Below are 19,901 nucleotides of genomic sequence, written 5' to 3' on the forward strand. Positions count from 1 at the left end.
TTGTTTTGCACATGTGCAGTGTGTTATGGAGATTGTTTACCCAAGGTGATTTGTTAATTGGACACCAGTGAAGGTTGTTTTGGTTCCTTGGCCAGTTGGGTCAAAGCTGTGTCCTGGCTGTCTCAGACAGTCATGGGTTTTTCTTGAGTGTCTTTGTAGTACAGTATTCCTTAGTGTCGTATCTCTTTAGTGTGTAATTTAGTATAGTATTAGTGTAATATAGCATAGCTTAATAAAGCAATTGTTCAGCCTTCTGAATCACGGAGTCAGAGCACATTATTCCCCAGCTGGGGGATTGCCTGTTTCTATGATAGACAAGCTCAGCCAGGGCTACCTGCACGGCCAAGACTGACATTTGAACATGACTCTCAGTCTCTTTCCAAGAGACTTACAGAGAGCCAGTCATTCTCCATCCCCTTTGTCTTTAAGAAAGTTTAATATTAATTTAGCTCCTTTTGAATCTACTTCCAAGCTAGAGGCCAGGCCATCTGCAATATTTTCACAAGTGACAAACTGGATTAAAAGCACAAGGAACACCCACTCTGGACTCACTCACTTCTTCCAAACCATGGTAATTCAGGACAGAAGGGACACCAGATTTACTGAGAAGCTGCAACCTGCACGCAGACATGCCAGTGAAGTCACTCACTGTACACACAGGGAAACTGAACAAAGCACTTGCTTTTCTTCTGTGCTGTCCCCTCATTTACAAGAATGTCCTCTAAGACATCTGCTGGAGTCCTGCAACAGGAACGGAAATGGAAGAGCTCCAGTGGGAACTCAGGGGTTTCTTTCTTTTTCCCATGAACTGAACATTATGGAATTTTAACAGATGTTCTACTTGGTCATAGTTAATAAAATGAATTATGCAGGAATTAAAAATCTGGCTCCATTTGCCTATATAAGATCTCAGCAGCAGAACTCCATTCCCATTTAGGAATTCTAAAGGATTTGCAGTGGATTTATAGTCTGCTCCTGCCTTATTATGAGATGCCTGGAAATTTTACCAGTTACCAAATTTTCTCTGTTGTAGGAAATGTGAATAAATTTACCTGTTCATTGATTGATCTTAGAAGCATGATCCAGTTCCTACAGTGCTGCACACTGGTACTCTGCAGCCAGGGGAAGGGGCAATTATCATTGGATTTGCTTTGGAAATGACATCATGGGAATTCCACATCATTTCACAGCCTCTGATTTCTGCCGTTTATTCAAAGTCTCATTGAGCAACCTAATAACCATACTCCCACTTTGTGCTTTTTTACAAAAGCCTTCCTCTTGGAGCACAGATGTCTCTGTCAGGCTTCTGCTGCCAACAGAATGATGCACTGTACCTCACCTCCCTTTCCATTTTAGGATTAGTTCAGTGTAACTCCATCAAAGGGAGATGTAAAGACCAAAATGTAATGGAGATGTGAGAGAAGAGGCACCAAAAAGGTGAAAAGAGTCACAGCCAAAACTTTCAAGCGTGGAGGTTCACTCAAAGTTATTTCCAAATGCATTATGCATTTAGCCATCTTCTTTCTCTTCTAATATCCATCTGCTCAGAAAGCATTCTGAGAAGATAAAGGGGATAAGTCAGAGTGAGAATCAAAACTGAAGGATGAAACCTTGCACCAGCACAGCAGCTAAAGCCAATTACATGGAGCAGAGTAAGGCTGTCCTGAAAAGATCTTCTATACTAAAGCAAGGAGATGAGGCTTCCACACCACACTCCATTTATAAACAGACTTATTTTCACTGAAATTCAATCAGCTGGCAAGCAGATCCCTGTCCAGAAATCTTCTTGATATAATATAAAAAACTGTATCCCAACGCAACAGCTAAAATTAATCTTTCTTAAACTCCAGCTCAAGAACTTTGCCAACACAAGAATATAATCATCTGAAAAACATCAATATTCTCAGCCTCTTCCAATTTTTTTAAAATGAAAAATCATTTGAAGACCCTCTATCCAAAAATTCCCACTCCATTATAACTAAACAAAGGGGTTTGTGTAGGCAGAGAACCAAAGCATGTAAACATGTAAAAGTCAGCTAGAATTAAGTACCATCTGATATGTGCTATGGAGCTACCAGGATGTGTCTAATAATGAATTAATATAGATTTTTATCTGAAAAGAAAGACCCTAAAGGAAGAAGTGTACTCAAAGAAAAGGAAAAAAATACCAAGATTAAATGGATTAAATGTCAGGCTTACAACAGCTCTAGCTGAAGGTGCAAAAAGCTGTTACTCTAGTGGACATTGCTTTACAAAATTTAGTGTCAGAAAAATGCAACAGTCTTAACAGTGTTAAATTCAAAGGTTTTTTTTTTTCTTTTTAAACATCACCTATGATTTGCTTCATTTTTAAGAGAAAGCACATTTCATTTAGTAATCATTTATTTCTCATTCTATTGGACAGAGTCTTCCAAAAAGCAATACTTCAACTGAAATCAGTTCTGAAGGATCTTTTATGAATATACATAATGAAGAGAACTCCCATTAAATTTCCAACAAAGTGTTGCCATTTTGAGTAAACAAAGTTATCTCAGCAGGGTCACACACTGTGCCATGAATATGGTCTGCAAATTAATTACCACCCTGACATATGCCAAAACAAATTTTAAGGATAATAGCACACAGTAGCAACCATGTGCTTTATCTACCTGTTAGTATGCAAAATCTGTACTCAATGGGATCTAAATTTATTCATTTATTCACAACCCCTCTGAGAAATCAAACAGAATCATATTCATTCGCCTTTTTTGCCCGTCAGCAAATGAAATCTGAGTGAATAACACATTTAGTGAGCCAGAAAATAAGTACAGGACAAAGCTATGGTGGGGGTTACATTTCAGAAAAGCAGGTGTCATCTTTGCACAAATAACTAATTTTTTTAACTCTCCAAAGTGCTACAATAAACTGCAGTGCATTGGCATTTGTCAGCACTTTAAGGAACACTAAGTTTGGTGTTTCTCATTTTAGGTAATACCCATCTTTATTCTGTACTTGTAACAAGAGCTGCCCAACATAACTGTCCTGAAAACAGTTTTCAGCATGAAGAAAGGCTTTAAAAAGCAGAGCTATTGAATGAAGATTAAAAAGCCTCTGCAACTGGCTTTATTATCAACGGCAACACAGACAAGAGACCTGAGCCTGTGTTTAAAGCAGAAGAGGGAAGATCCAAACCTTCCTTTCGGTATCCAGACCTAACCTTCATCCACTTGAGTTACATGAGAAGACAAAGCCACCCAGCACATCCAAAATGTCCCATGGAGAATCCTTCCTGGACACCAGGCTGTGTCCAGCCACATGCCAGGAAAGAATTCCTGCCTGTGAGGATGGGGAGCCCCCGGCACAGGGTGCCCAGAGAAGCTGTGGCTGCTCCATCCCCAGCTCAATGCCAGGTGGGATGGACCTGGGGCAACCTGGGAAAGTGGAAGATGGGGGTAGAACAAGATGGGATTTTTGATCCCTTCCGACCTAAACCTTTCTGTGATTTTATGTTTTCCTAGGAGCCAACTGATCTCTCTATTTCAGGTGCACATACATCATGCAATTTCTGTTTTGTCAGAAGATGATCTCCTGGGATCTGATACTGAAACAGTTTTAGTCAGGGAGTTTATCAGTAGGTTTTTCTACTTCTTTTATAAACTGCCCTCAGTTCACACAGCATATCAAGCACTTCCATGACACTCATCCTGGAATTCACAGTACATTTATAAAAGATTTTAGTTTAGGAAGTATTTTCTTCTGAGTGGGCCAAAATATTTTTAGCCCTATTTTTTTTTTATAACAGTGAAATACTTCTGATTTAGAGTTAAGTAATGCCATATCAAATCTGCAGACTGGGTGACTAAATGCATTTCTTTCACACATTAAAAAAAAAAAAAAGAAAAAAAAATAGAGAGAGCACAATCCTCTCTATATAAACATGACAAATAATCCCTTGGCATCTGCTGACAAATATATTTAAAGAAAGCCTAAATCAGTCTGTGCTAAACTTGGCCTGATGCCACCAGTTCACCATTGTTGGCATATATAGTTCACATGATGCAATCACAAGACTTGAGAAAGTTTCCAGTACTTTAGTTTATGGTTTTCTCACATTAACATATACCTTTCCATCCTTTTTCAATTCAGCAGCAACAGAACTGGGAGACAGGATGGCAAATGAATTTTTGCACATATCAAAGGTTTTCTTAGTGCTCATTATCAGTATTCTATTGAAATTACAGGCTGGTAACTTACCTAGAATGAAATATGCTGGGATTTAGAGCTTAAGGTTAGAGCAACTGATCTCAATTGTACTGTTATCTCTTGTTAGAAAACTGAGGCAAAGGAAGCAATTGAAAAAAAAAAAAGAATAAAAGCGAAAAAGACAAGTGTTTTACCTCTCTTAATACGGTGCTTTTATAACCCCGATAAAGGCCTTGAATACCCTGTAAAGCAACAAAAGAAAGCATCATCCAGGGGGAATGAGTTTGTCAAAGACCACAATTTATTGGTGATTATGAGGCAAGCATTACAGCCCTAAAGTGTCACACCTCAGCTTCAAATTGACTGTATTGATTATAACACTGTGTACTGTATTCCATTATTTACAGTGCCAGAGGGTTTTATTTTCACCTCCTTAGCCTTGATTCAAAGCCTTTATCAAGACAAATGTTTTCTATTTTTAACCAGCTGAAAATACTCAAAACAATTAAAACTTATTTTATAAGTGTATATAAAATTATGTTGTTTATTATTATAGGGCACTTAATTCAAGTGTTTGGCAAGGCTTATGGTTCTCTAGCCAGCTATATGGAAAGGGAAAAACATATGGTTTTGACAGAATCAGCTTTTAAAGCAGAATCAAGTCACTGAAAGAAGGGTGCAGGGTTATCACAACAGTTTCCATTTGAAAGCAAATAAAAATCAAGTGGATCATTTGAAGGTCATATTTATGTCTTCCTTTCCCTGCGTTTTACACTTAGAAAATGTATTATACTATTTTTCTCCACACTGTTTTTAGGAGCTGCTTTCTGTTATGGAACACAGCTTGAAAATCCCCCCTTGTGAAACTCTGCTAAAACAGACATGAACAGGTTTTCACAGGAGGGAACTCCTGAAAAGAAGACAAAGGCCCTTATTTTTCAAAAGTAACTAATACTGGGTGAGCACTCATTTCCAGAACTCCTCCTGGCTCCTCCAGAGCCTCTCTGAAATGCTGCCTTTTGGTCATCCCCTCCAAAGCCTGCTTCAAAAACTGGGAGCCATTCAGCAAACGACACACAGAGACTCAGTGTCCTGCTGCCCCAGACAAGGACTGTTTGCACAAATACAAGCAGAGCTTTGGAATCTGGAAGCTAAATCCTTTTTTTTTTTTTTCCCTCATCATCTTCCAATGTAGGTATCCCATATAAAAAGAGGAGAAAAAAAGAGTTGCTTGGAGCATGCCCCAGGGGGAGGTGGGAGCTTGGTTTCCTCAATCATAACACGCCAACCACTTTTAAGAACAGAAGAATAGATGGAAAAGTGCTGGGAAGGCACAGAACTGGAATAAAGTTGTAGGAATGCTTCTGGATGTGTATGGCACTGAGTGGGAAGGATGAAAATGTTGAGGAATGTTGCTCTGAACTCACCTCATGGTACAAGGTGTGGGACAGGATCCGGAGAGTGCTCGAGGAAGGAGAAACCTGGGCCCTTTGCTTGACAACCTCGGATGGAACCCGGATGAGACAGGCAACCTGCAAAAGAACCTGGGGTCAGGCAGCCATTGCTGGCTTCTCTTCATTCAGCAAACACTCCTTCCAAGAACAGACACCTGACAAATGAGGAAATCAGGTTCGTAATTATAGGACATAAAGGTGCTCATGAGCAGCTTATGCATTTGTTCTGAGAGCCATGTACTTTCTGATCACAAAGTTATACTAACAGGAGCATGGAAGCACCCTTGGAATTTTTAACTTCAAAAACAGCAGTGGATTTGAGTTGAGAAAATCACTGATAAAACCAAAATTTGAATCCATCCTGTCTTTTGGCAGTCACAGGAATTGACTGTTCCCATTCCACAGGACAGTTCCCCCTACTTTCACAGATGTAAAGTGAAGATTCAGGACTATAAGACCAACAAACTTCTTTCTTTGGTAATTCCTTTGTGCCCTCTAGTGACTGACAGCAGGAGCCATTCTGGTCAGCTTTAAACACAACAAATTCCAAGCTTTACCTTAAAATACACACCATGCTTCATTCAAGGTAAAGCATTGGATTGATCCCTTCCTGCAGAATGACTTTCCTGGACTCTGCAGCTGGATGTAATAATTTGGCTGCTGCCACAAAGCTTCAGCTTTGCTGGAAAAGCCAGGCTTGGATTTTAAATATTCACCTGCCACTTTGGCTTCAGGTAGGGGTTAAATTAAGCTTGTGTGCACATAATTTCACAGAATGAGGATCCTGAAGTGTGGGAGTTACAAGCCTCTCATCCCTCTAGAAAATGCCTATTCATCAGCACTTAAAATTTTAAGGAGAGTTTGTCTTCAGTTGGCTCCAGGGATACTTACAGCAGTGACGGGACTGGTGGCAAAACACTGCAGACTCCACAGGCCTTTGCCAGATTTTTAGCCTGCCTGGAGACCATCCCTGGCACAGATGGCATCCTGTGCTGGGCTCAGGAACACACTGTAGCTCCTAGACACAAAGGTGATCACAGAGCACTTCAAGTGCAGAGCAGCCCAGGTGAAAGCTGCCCATCTGAAGTGGCAAACCAAGCAGCTAACTGGGAAATCCATGTGTGCCAAAGAAAGTACAGGAATTCACTGGAGATTGCACAGACACAGGAACTTGAGTGGTCATTTGTGGGTAAGACAGTATAAGGTTTAGGTTTCATTTTCACAAAGATACCAAGAAAAAATCTGTTATCCTGTTACATTCCTACGAGTTTACTGGACAACAATATCCAAAAGTCATTACAAACAGATCTAACTCCATGTGCTCTTCAATTCTCAGGGTCAAAAATAACAAGTGACCCCAATCTGTCAAGAAAATAAGAACTGTCAAGTTTTTTTGATAGTTCAGCATAAATATTTATAGAACTTCATGCTTCATAACACTCCGTGTCCTTATATTAGCTTTTTATTCCTTAAAAATATGGAGGCAGGAGGAAAGCTTTAAAAAGGCTGGGATGAAAACAATCTAGTCAATCAAGACCAGACAAAGAGCTCAGCGTGGCTTCCTGACATCTGGGGTGCTGCAGTTTTGGCAGGAGAAGGGTGGCCACAAAGTAATGTCTCCATTTCCCCCTGACTACTTGGGGTGCATTTCATTTCAAATTAACTTTGATGTTTCTTCCATTTGAATCTGTGCTTACAGGGGAGTCTGTGGCTGCACAAGAACAAAAACAGTGATTACACTGTGCTGTTCTGAAAGGAAATAAAGGCTCGTGTCACCTGGGCAATGCTGTCAGATTGGTTCCATAGGGCACTTCTGGTATTCAAAGAGCCACGAGTTGCAGCTGCCAGCATCAGACTGCAGGGTGACATTTTCACTGTCACCCTGAACTTACAGCGTGGCACCTTGTTTGTTCCTGCCCATGCACCTTCCTGTCAACAACAACCCCAGCAGGCTTTTGATGTGGAGAACAGGGCTCTGAAGGGAAGTATGCAAGATTAAGTTCACATGTATCTTATTAAAAAAGTAACAGCCTGGCTGGTGGGTGCAGAAGAATCTCAACTCTATCAAGCTCTGATCCCAATCACTGCAGAACCTCCCAGGTAATCCTGCCAAAGGAGAGAGAACACAATGCACCTCTCCAGGCTTTGCTTTCTTGGACAAGGGTGCTCAGGCAGCACCAGTATGGTTACACTGCACCAAGAGAGCCCACACTTCAGTTTCCAGATGTGAAAGCTACGAGCAAATGGCACAGGGAGGGTGAGGGACGCAGTGTGCAGCTGTCCCACACCTTCACCTGCATCCACCACGGGATTCACAGAGACAGAACACAGACATGGCCCCACACAGGGGGCCCAATCAGCTCCCCAGTCACCAAGGTCCCAGGGAGAAATGGTTTTTAATCTCTTGGCTGTTCACACAGCCTGCTGCTTGACACAGAGGAGCACAACACAGCCCACCAAGCTCAGGCCATTCCTGGTGCATCCTGCTGGATTTGGGGATGACCTGGTGACAAATCAGCTCTGTGCTGAACATCTGCAGAGCCGGCCATGGAGAGGGTCCAGCAGTGGGGGCTCAGCCACCCCAGCTGACATTAGGGCATCAGGCAGCAGCACCCCATTGACTGGGGCCATGCTCATTTTCCCAAGCTGGTTCTGGAGCCAGGGGCTATTCCCATCTTTTGATGGGAGCAAAAGGACAGAATCAAGATCCTGGGAAAGTTCAGGTGCTGCCCTATAGGCTCCTTCCTTATTTACCAGGTCAGGTAGCACAATGTCAATGCAATGTATACATACCACAAGGGCAGGAAGACTGCCCTTGTAATAATAATAATAATAGTACTGAATAATGTAAAAATTGAATAATACTGAAACAAAAGGCTCAAGAATTTTCAAATTTAAACTATAGGAAGACCTGATTTTACAGCTACAAGCAAAGCTATTAATAGTTTACAGAGCAGATGTGCAGAAATGACAATATTAGCACCTATACCTTTCCAGCTTTTTAATGCTATGACAACTTCTGAGCAAGAGGGTACTGAATTTAAAAATCTTGTCCCAAATCATTACTAGCTCAAAGAGTGACTTCGGTATTTAGACAAAAACCTGTGTGCTTTTTAAATTCAATTTGAATTTACTGACTTGCATTAGCCAGTCAGGAAGAAAAGCTAAAAACAGGTGTATTTCATTAACATTTATCTATGTATTGCTAAGACAGTGTATGTTCTAATTAAATTAAGGTAATTCCTTTCCTCTGTCAGGTGAGGGAAAAGCGTTCTACCTTTCGGGTACTCCTTGCACGAACCAACGCTGCCATCTCCTGGTGGATTTATGTTGGAACCAGACTGTCCTGGCTGCTGTGAAGAATGACCAGAGCAAATAAAGTCCCCAAAGTGCCATGAAACTTTAGATACACACCAATACAGTTTGTTTCAGTATAAATGTGGCTGTAGCAAACAGAAAATAAGATCTACTGTAAATAGAGCACCAGGAGTCCACCCAAAGCCTTTCCTATGGGCTCACCTAAGTTTACTGGAAACACCTGATCTTAAAACTGGAACTTCTGCATAGGGGCCAATCCCACCTAAAGTTGGAGCAGCTGTTCAGAATCAGGCAGATTCATCTAATTCAGCACAGGAGTACCCAGCACTTTTCTTTGTGTAATAAAAAAGAACAAAGTGGCATGGTCCTGCTTACACAGAGGCTCAGTGCAAAGGGACAATGCCAATATCTTCAGAAAAGAACACAACAACTCCTGATCTTCAGTCCTCTATTATGATCCAAATATTAACATATCTTATTTGGATTAACAGCCTTTTCCTTCCACCCTTTGTGCTCCAGGAAAAGCATTTTCCCCCTGGCTGGATTTGTAGGGTTTGGTGGAGAACCAAAGATAACATACATTTGTTTTTAGGCACCTCCACTACAGTTTGACCACCAACCTTGTGAGCTGGGCACGAGGTGCATCCAGGAACATTTGGAAGAGGACAGAGCAGGTGCCATAGTGGCTATTAAGGGCTTAGGCTGGGCTTTAAGCTGGGCTGTGCACAGGTTTAAGCACAGGTTTCCTCAGAAGCAGGGACACAGCTGGTACAACACTTTCAGCTTTGCAGCTCTAGGGAGAGCAGCTTGAGGAAGCATTTATCTCCTCCTGCAGCATCCTGCACAGCTGATGATCTGACTCACACAGTCCCAAAAGCTCCCACAGCCATCGAGTCTGAGCACTTGTTATCTTTAATAAGAGACAGAGATTAGCCCTGCTGTAAAACTGAAGCAAGAGCCCCATTTCTGGCACCTGATGAGCTCCTGGCTAATGAGCTGGACTGTTCTCTGCACTGGGCTTAGGTGAGCATCAAGACCAAATATTTTTCCCCTTATTAATTAGCCAGCCATTCTGCTCCAGGGCAGGAGAAGGGCGGTCTGAGGACAAAGACCTGCTATGGAATTTGTGAGTGGCTGGTGATTTAGGAATCTACACTCAGTGACTCTGAGCAAATCTCTGGCTTGCATAGCTCAGCCCACTTGAAAATTTAGTACAGAAACATGGAGTAAGCGCCAGAAATCTTTTCTTTTGTTGCAGCTTTAAACCCTTTAGAACCCTTTCTAAAGGATTTTAATATTTAAATTTCCCAAGCAGGAAGTTAGTTTTAAGGACTTTACCTGTCTGAGGCTGGGAAGCTTTAATTGATGTTCACCATATTAGTTCAATACTTAACACAAAAGTAAAGGAATATGCCTGGGGACAATTTCTCTTAAAGGTCATTTGCATAAGTTTATTCTTAATCAAATAGGAATATAATTTATGACACTATAAAATTTTGCATCCAGAGAGCAGAGACTTTAGGCTAAACCTCTCCATACCTGTGCAAGATAATCACTAACCCATCAGGGAGGAAAAGCTGCTGCACAAAAATGACAACAACAAAGATGCTATGATTCATCAAAGGACATATGTTTAGGCTGCAGTCAATCTGCTAACAAAATCCTAATCTCTCACCCCATTTCTGAAGGTCAGAAGGATTGCCTGCTGAACAGAATGGAAAATAAGCAAGAAAAAAAGAACAAATCTAAGACCCTGTTCAAAGAGAAGCAGCAATAAATTGGAATTTTTGGGTTTTTTAAGTGTAACCTGCATTAGCCCTGACTATACTGCTGCAGACAAAAGCTACCTTGTAGCTCAAGTTTGCTTTGCTGCTGGTTTTCTGTGGATTCTGTTTCTGGGGTTTTTTTAATATAAAAAATGCTGCTTCCCCCATAGGTTAATATGTCATAATCTGAATGTCTCCATTTCTTTGTCAGATGCTCCCTTCCAAGTAGGAAGTTACTATTTTTGATCTGAAACATGAAAAATGTCCTTTTCCTTTTCTCAGATAACTGAATTATTAAAATATTAGGCAAGTTTAAAATGGAAAGGTCTTAAATTGCACTGATTTCCTTTGGATCTGGAGAATAAAGGGGAAATTTCCCTCTTGGTTCATGTCAAAGGCTCTCAACAAAACTTGAATTCAGCACTGCAGCCTTCCATGCCTCTTCAAACCCTGTAAATTTATGCTTGGTTCTCAGCTCTCCCTGGGATGCCCCTCTTCAACAGAAGGGAAAAAATGACTGCAATATTATGAGATTAGCAAAGTATTTCATCCTCCAAATAAGTGCTTCTAACTGTGGTCACAGCTCTTGGGTTGGAAACATTAGCTAGCAGGGAGCATGAGCTGTGAGCTGCAGATGGAAGATGAACTGCTTCACCCTTCCCACCACCAGGAAAAGAGCAGAAAAGGGAGGAACATGAAATATCCTCATATTCATATATCTGGTTCTTCTATTCCTTGGACAGAGCACCTGAACTGCTGCAATCACACACCCAAAACATTTCAATCACCAATAAACCTTCATCGAAATAACTGCTGCCCTTTTGACCAAAACAGAACAAAAATACAAGTGTCTCTGGTCAGTAACTCACAGTGGGTCACAACTGCAGCTGTGAACAAGTCCTTCCACATGTGCTTACCAGCAGGCTGTGCTAGCTGCTAGAGCACAGAGCACACAGAATGGAAGAGTTAACTCCTGTTTTAATGAGGGAGTTATCTCCAGGGATGACAGAAACTGCCCCCTACATGTACTGTACACTGCCTTTAAGTGCCAGCCCCGGGGAAAGTGTTCACCTTCAGCACGAAGCCTCAGAATATGCTAAATCTTATTTCTCCCCCACAGCACAGAGTGCCCTTCCTGCACAGTGCAATCCAGCCCTGTGTAAAGCTGCTGGGGTCATCAACAGGTGACTCCACTCCTAATTTAAACCCCATAGAGAGAACAAGTTTTGACTAATGGGCTCTGGATGGGGAAGTTTAGACAATGCCAAGCTCTTTGTCCAATCTCTTCCTCTGACTGACACAACAAGGTCTTCATTAATATAGCTGCAGTTCCCCTGTATGCTGGTAGGAAACATTTCTTCAAAGAACAATCTCACCCAGCAAGACCCCTCAGATCTCGGCACCTCCCAGAGCTTAAAAACACATTATTTCAGAGATGAGACCATTCACAGGGACCAAATGTCACAAGCATTTGGAAAACTAGAGTTTCTGCACAAACACTTTCAACTTCCTCCACATTCCCACCTTAGATGACTTTACCTGGAATCTGCAGAGCTGTTTTGCAGGTTTATTTCATCCTGTCATTTTCAAATCTATGACAGCTCTGTTTTATTCCTTCCCAGAGCTGCCTCCTTCCTGCTTCAGAGCATCATCTGCACCACCACACACTTGTTCCTTCACAATGGCCATCTTGGCTGAGCCTTTTCAACTCAGCTGCCTGAAATCCCCAGCTGGCTCCTCATCCATCATTTCAGGAGCCCTCTCAGGGCTACTGGGCTTCTGCCCCTCTCAGATTTCCTTCCCCACACATGGCTCTTCAATTGCCCAGATGCATTCCCAGCAAATCCTGCTGTGGGTTCCCTGCCTACCTTTCCTTTAGCCATGTCAGATACACCTCAGAAAACTTCTGTCCTCCAGCAGTGGGAATTTGTGCCAAGCTCTGTTCACAGCAAGGAGAAACTCTTACTCCAGTTACATCAGCTGACAGGCAGAGAACAGGCAAAGTTTGTGAAGCTGACAAGGTTGACACTAAAAACTTACTTTGCAGAAGTACTTCTCACTGCAGATGTTTTTAAAGTTTCTGTGCTTTGCATAAATCAACTGGTCTTTTAACATTTAAGCAATGTAGAGTTTTGGTTCTTTTTTAAAACTAGACCCAAAACTTACCAAAAGTAGCCTGATGTTACACACCTCTTGTACTCCTGCACAAACTGTGTCCCAGAGATTTTGAAGTTCCTCAGTACAATCACAAGCAGTTGGTTTAAACTCAAGCACCAAAATCAGGCAGCTGAGTAACTTGAAAAAAATCTTCCTTAACCTGGTGGATGCTCGAATCATAAATTACAGCCACAATTAAAGACAGAAACCCTTAAAACCTAAGAAAAATAGACCCTAAGTCAACGTACAGAACCATCTGCATGATCCAATCTATTCCAGCAACACTTTCACCATGAAAGTCTGTCAAATTTATTTTAAAAGGCTTCAGAAACTCATTAAATCCAGCAGCCAAACCATTCTTTCAGCAAAAGTGGTGTGGTGCATCCCATCCAGCATAAAACTGTTTCCAAGCAGCCAAGTGGGGTCAGGCTGAGTTACAGGAGGACAGACAGTAATGAGATTCCAGGCAAGAGAACACAGGCAGTATTTTCTGAAAACACATTAAGTCTCCTGTTGAAAGAAGACTAGTATTTTGCAATTTGCTCACTCTCTTGGGGTTACGTTGGCCCAGAATATGGAAATTTCAACTACATTGTATTTTATTAAGTATTTTTCCTTTCATTGATACCTTACTCTTTCCTTCAGCCTTTTCACTTAAAGAATTATGGGCTTGTCCACATATGGAGCTATTCAGAGTTTTTCCTGACAAACTCTGTATAGAACATTGGTTAAGGTAAGTTTATTCCAAAGTGTCTCAAACATTTCCAAAGCTGACTGGTACAGCAAGTCAGGAAATCCATCAGGAAATACTTCACACTTATAACTTCTTAATACAAATTTGCTTTCCTCTGAAGACACTCTGAGCTACAAATACTTCTAAATCAACTGATTATCAGCCCTGTGATCAAAAGACATGACAGCCATCAAGCTGTACTGCAAAGCAGCATGTTCTCTGAGCCCTGAACCGAGCAGGTAACACAAAGCAGTGTGGGGAGAGCAGCTGATGAAGAAGACGCACTACACACAGTTAGCATGGAGCATACAAGAGAAGATCAGCATGGGTGGCTGGCTGGGTATTTGACAGTTCTTAATTTGCTGTTTCAGTCTCTAATTGTATGATGAATTTGTTGGCAGCATTTGTGGATTCATGCCCCCATCCATCTTTACTTACAACCAATTCCCAGCCGCTGCTCTGAGTTTCCATCCTTCCCCTGTTTTTTCTCCACTTCCTCTCAAAGGCAGCAGTCTCACCTTCCCAACCATCTCCTAACCATTGCTTCTGCACAAGGATTTGGCAAAAATCCTACAGCATCTGTATTGCAGACCTGACCTCACATAGATTCATGTATGAATATTTCAAACCCCACCACGGTTAATTCAGAAGACCACCTACGTTGCTGCACTCCCCACCACTGCTCATCTTGCCAGGGTTGGAGTATTCCCTTTCTCAAAGCCTGTGCGCAGCCAGATTTGCACAGCACAAAAGGCACAGTCACAGCTAAAATGAAAGGCACAATGAAAATAGAAAGAAAAGTTTCAGTGTTGTGGAAAAGGTCCCATCACACTTTGACTGCTGTCATTTGCCCACTACTCATGAACACTATGATCTGCCAGCACATGCCACACTGCTTGAGAGGAGATAGGATGCAAAGCACAAAATGCAGAACAGTTTTGTCCTTTTATTAGTTCAGCTTTTAGAAAAGGGATAGCTGAAATATTCAAAGCCATTAGCCCAAAGTCTAGACACAAGTACTTGATCTCTTTGCTGAATCAAAATCAGCTCTCCCTAGAGTGCCCAACTTTCCCGTTGAACTGAAAAGTCACATCTTCCAACACTGCAAGTTTTGGAGTTTGAAATACCTAAAATCTTAACTTCATGTCTGATGTGAGTGGCTGTCTTGTCCCTGTTAGATTGGGCTCCTGCAAGCTGATCTTCCAAAGCTTACCATGCTGTAAAGCCCTGGCCAATTATCCTGCTGGAGGTTTTCATTCCATTACTCTGAGGATTTGTCTGACTCATGCCTCTGCCTTCTCCTCAGAACAGGCATTAATAACAACTTTCTTCTCTGACCTAGCCAGTTACTCTCCTGGAGTACTCTCCAAATACCCTTTTGGAGATTCCCACTCTTCTCTTAAACTGAACCTGGTTAAATGTTTCAAACAATGCTGCCAGGGCAGAGGGATGAAGTGGCTGATTTGTGGACAGAGATAACAGTGTTGTCCATCATGTCTAGAATGCCTTTTTTCATGCAGAAAAAGAACCCCACAAGCATAAAATGAAGTAAAACATACACTTTGCTCTTTTGTTTGAATTAAAAACACACTTAAAATGTCATTCTACAGAATCATGATTTGTAAATCTGTAAACTTGCTTGCATTGGAACTTCCTTCTTCTAAGAAACAAGTTCTTACTAGAAGAGAAGGGTAAATGAATTCCCCAGGAAGATAACTCCTGCATTAAGTTTTCCTATTTGATACATCCCAAAAGCAGATTAAAAAATTCCAAAGTTATTAATATGAAGGGTCAGATGCTAATCAAAGATGAACCACACACTTTGCTCTTATCACAGAAGTACCTCAAGTGGTAACGCACTGGAATTCCAAGTGAGCTTGGAATTTCACCTTGAAATACCTGTCCTCACCTTGCCCTGTGGAGTCACATGATCCTCTCTCCTCACTGAAGTGACAAGTTTTTGAGCTTTTCAAATCTCCAGACTTTTAATCCTAAAGTACTCTAGGAACTTGCACAAGGACAAAAGCAGCTCAGTGACCTCAGCTGGTGAAGATCCAGAGCACGGTCATTGCCACCAGCTGCCAAAAGAACAGGACATCTCCCTCCCATGCTGGTCCTCAGTCCTCCCCCTCACTTCCTCTCTGAAAGTCAAGGTGGTTTACTGTCTTGCAAAGTAGGGAAAAAAAAGAAGGACAATGTCATCAAAAATAGCCAGTCCAGAACAAAAGATAAGAGTGAACCCACAATTTACAGGCAACAACCCAAAACTTCCACTAATATCTTGCAAAGTACATATTGTAACCATAACAATATCTAAATATGAAATGGGAAAGGGCTGCTCTCAGCTCTCTTCTCTGGAATGTGAACCAAACAACTTTATTCTCACCTCCACGCAAAAGGGATGCAAAATTATCCGTGCTGAATCCAAATTAGCTGAGCTGAATCCAACCAGTTTGGCACTCCTGAGGGAAACCTCATTGGTCAAACAGGGACAATCTTAAACTTGTCCCATAAAACCATATTTGCAGGAGCTTGGTGGGAGAGGCTCAGAGGGGGAGTTCTATTTAGCAAAGTTTCTTGTGATTAATACACACACTCATATTAAACTGGCATTAAAAAATCTGTACAAATCAATCTGGAGCTGAACATTTAACTCTGGGCCTGCAAGACACACCTGGTCACTACTGAAAACAGGCACTAGGAGTTAAAAATGCTGCTCCTTCTCAGAGTTACTTACCCCACCTTAGAATATTAAAAGTAACATTTCAGAACATCTGGTTTTCCTTTCCACTCCCTATGATATCACGTTTTCCAAGCACATTTGGCAGCTGACTGTAAAGATACAGGCAGACTAAACATACAGGGCAAAGTAGAGTCAAGATGAAAAATTCCAAAGTGCTGGATGCAGTAAGTGTGTTTTCTATCTCCAGATTTCAGTTACACAAGTGGTATAATAAGGGCTTTTCCCCCATTGGCAACTCATGTATTCTTCAACCTTCTCCTTCCTTGATGAGATGATACACCATGTATCTGCCCTCTAGAGTTTTGGATGTGCTTTTGTAAGCAGTTTTTCATATATTATGGGATATTCAGAGTCCCTATACAGCGAGATTCAGTTGTAGGAAAAAATAATTATGCTTAACAGGGTGAGATTTTGTATGTAGTTTTCTTTATCTCACTCTGGGAGATGAGATTAGCTTTCTGTATTCCTCATGCCTAAAAGGAAAAACAAAACAAAATACAACACTGCTATAACTCCTGCCTTTTTATTGCTTGGCTTTGCCTCTCCCAGACTGGAACTGGAAAAATGGACCAAACCTGTTCCAGGGGACTGTTTCTCCTGTAAATTTCCACAGCCTGTAAACAACACAGGAGAGTGACTGTTATAAAAACTAAAAGTTCCCATTTGACTTATTTCTCACATATATTTTATCATATCTTGAAGCAACTTTTGTATCTCTTCCTCTTTGCCTATTTTATTATTTTTAGCAGGTCACATTCAAAACACAGATTAGACAGCACAAACACACATTTAAGATTTGCATATACTCACATCTTATTGGTACACAAGAAGGTATCTGACTCATTTACACTCACCACTGAAGGAACAGCAACCCTAGAAATCCATCAACGCTTTCTTGCTCTAAATTCTAATTTCTCTCTTTTGTAAAAAAAACAGTGTGGAAATGCAAAGACATGCCTTAAGAATCCTAACATGACAGTCTTTGGCTTAATGCTTCACATTGAAAAGCAATTTAAATCAAGAAGCATAAAATGGAAGAAAAGTACATATTATCACAAAAACTAGTGGCAAAATAATAGTCACAGTGGTTATGCCCTGACTAATCAATAAAACTGTAATTATAACTTTCAGCCTGATGCAAATTGGATTAGTTTATATATTTCTATTGCTCAGCTATGACTTTACATAAAACATACATGAGAAGGACTTGCTTTGTGCTATTTTATTACAGATTTGTTGTAGCAAATCTCTAAATATCTATCTCGGGTATTTTAGAGCTTAGTTCTCTCCTCACACTCATCACTCCAAGAGGAGACAAAAAGCCAGCAAAAACAGGAAAATGAGGTGGAAAATGACTGTTACAACATTGTAATTCCCACATGATAAAGCCACTCTGCCATTTCAGTGGCTACCATTACACATTTCTGTATAATGGTATATAGAGCAGTCAGAGCACGTGAGACAGCCCTGAGCAGCTCATTTACCTGTGCTGCACCATCTCTGCCAGCCCCAACATGAAAGCAGCAAGTGCCTGAGCTGTAAAGGTCACAGACCAGCACAGGGAACAAATGGCAGCAGGTTCTGTTGGAAGAAGTCATCTGTAGCCAACTGGGCTTTGGCTACTGCTGATTCAATTACTGGCTTGTAATTTTCTCACAGGATCCTCACAGGCACAGGGAGTGTACCATGAATAACCTATTCCACAAAGAAGAGACTTTTTCTTCTGGTGGATTTTATTGCAAAGCACTGGCACCTCGTCATGAGCCCCACTGTCATTTTGCTTGATTCTGCTATAGCACTTGAGAAGCTCAAAATATCTCCTGGATCTGCTGTTCCATGACACATCAGGCAAACAAGGAGTTTTAGGGCTGTGCATTGGTGGTAAATAACCTCCTGCTGATTTCTAACAGCCTTCAGAGAATCTTCATGGAAATAAGAATCTTCTCTGTGCGTTGCCTTAAGTAAGAAGTTACAACCTGACAGCACAGGCTCTAACCAAGCTCAGAAAGAATCCACCTGAGGCAGCAACACAAACAAATCCCACCCAGCCCTACCTCTATCACCTTCTACTACCAGAGTAGTTATATCATCTATCTTCATGTACTTGGTATGGTAAATTAAGTTTCCTGGCTAAATCTCATTCAATCTAATCAGTAACATTCCCAGAGAAGAATAAAAATTACTTGGGTGTCAAAGCTGATCCCACAGAGAGCAGGGAGAGCTGAGCTGCTTCCCATGGGAAATAGCCAGGCTGTGCTGCTGGAGCAGTGAGGCACCTGATGTTCAGCTGAAATAAATGGCATCTCTACACTCCTGGTAGCTTGGGACCAACATACACCTAAGCTAAGCCTCCATGGGAAAGAGAAGAAAAAAGTCAGTTAATAAAAGCAGAGCATGGAACCACAGACACAAAAGATTGTTCTGCACCATGCCATAGGCTAAGTTTAAGTTGCAAAAGAGCCAGAGAAGCCTGTTTGTTTCCATACAGCTCATTTCCTTACCTCAAACCTGCAGAGAGCATCTGCATCCCATTTTATCAGTGCAGTGCCAGGACACACTGTGCCAAAACCAGGAGAGCAGAGGTGGCCAGGGCTGGCAGGAACAGCAGGGGTGCTCAGAGCTCAACACCCAGCCCCAAGGCACTGTGCCAACAGTGAGAAACCAGGCTGCTGTAAGAACTGTCACAAGATATGACACCAAACCTGAGTTTCCATAACTGAATGGTTTCCTCCCCTCCCCTGGACACACAACAGATGAATTGCCTTCTTACCACTTCCCCAAGGGAGGCAGCCACCATGTGTGTTGCAGGGGACAAGTAAGATGAAGATCCATGGGGCAGCACGGATTTCACATTCTCGTAGGTGATAAAAAAAGCAGCAGCTGAAATTCAAGAATACATGCAGTCATTGCACTGTTCCTCCATCACAGGGCTGTAGTTAAAATCAGGATACTTTTACACCAAAACAGTACAACAGTATCAACAGAATCTGTGAGAGAATTCCTCCAGAAGTTTATGCATCTGACCCTGGCAAACCTCCCATTAATATCGAAGGTGTCAGGACTCCAGGCCACTTTGGTAGTGAGCTACAGAAAGAGGTGTTAATTAGCCATGGATGTCCAGCACATTTTGAAAAACTGGTATCTTCCATATTCAGAGATAGAGTAGAGAGATTATCTCTTGGTTGAATTGAACAGATGGTCCTTTCTTTTAGGGGGGGAGGAAGGGAAAAACAAACAAATCAGTTGATTAATTGAAAAGAAAAACAACCCCAAAAAGCAGAAATTGATACAATTCTGCTATCCTGCAATGTGCAAAACTGTTTCAGTATCAGTTTATTAATAATTTCTTCCTAGCTATTGTCAGTTAAATATTTTGAATTTAGCTCCATAATTTTTTTTCCAAGCTTCTGAAGGATTTGTAAAAGTTCTGCACAGTGAACAAGAAATGCACAAAACTAAACTGAGCACAGCAACTTGAGCTGTTTATTCACTGCAACAGTCAACTACAAAGGCACTTACACCTTAAGGGTTATTCTTTTTCCTAAAGA

The 19,901-nt window shown here is 41.4% G+C and overlaps 1 protein-coding gene across 3 annotated transcripts in view; it reads right to left on the bottom strand.

Annotated features, from left to right (window-relative positions):
- SLC25A26 (solute carrier family 25 member 26) overlaps positions 1-19,901 on the bottom strand; it is an 84,457-nt gene that overhangs the window by 59,996 nt on the left and 4,560 nt on the right. For 2 of the 3 annotated variants that reach the window (XM_038149567.1, XM_038149566.1), the window contains exons 3-5: positions 19,124-19,233; positions 5,610-5,714; positions 4,377-4,424 (exon numbers count right to left, since the gene is read on the bottom strand). In XM_038149567.1, coding sequence (XP_038005495.1) covers positions 4,377-4,424; positions 5,610-5,714; positions 19,124-19,233 — 263 coding nt within the window. Of the gene's footprint in view, positions 1-4,376; positions 4,425-5,609; positions 5,715-8,913; positions 9,780-19,123; positions 19,234-19,901 lie in introns of those variants that run through there. The other variant, XM_038149568.1, reaches the window with a different exon arrangement.

Source organism: Motacilla alba, chromosome 12 (genome assembly GCF_015832195.1).
Source record: "Motacilla alba alba isolate MOTALB_02 chromosome 12, Motacilla_alba_V1.0_pri, whole genome shotgun sequence".
NCBI lineage: Eukaryota > Metazoa > Chordata > Aves > Passeriformes > Motacillidae > Motacilla > Motacilla alba.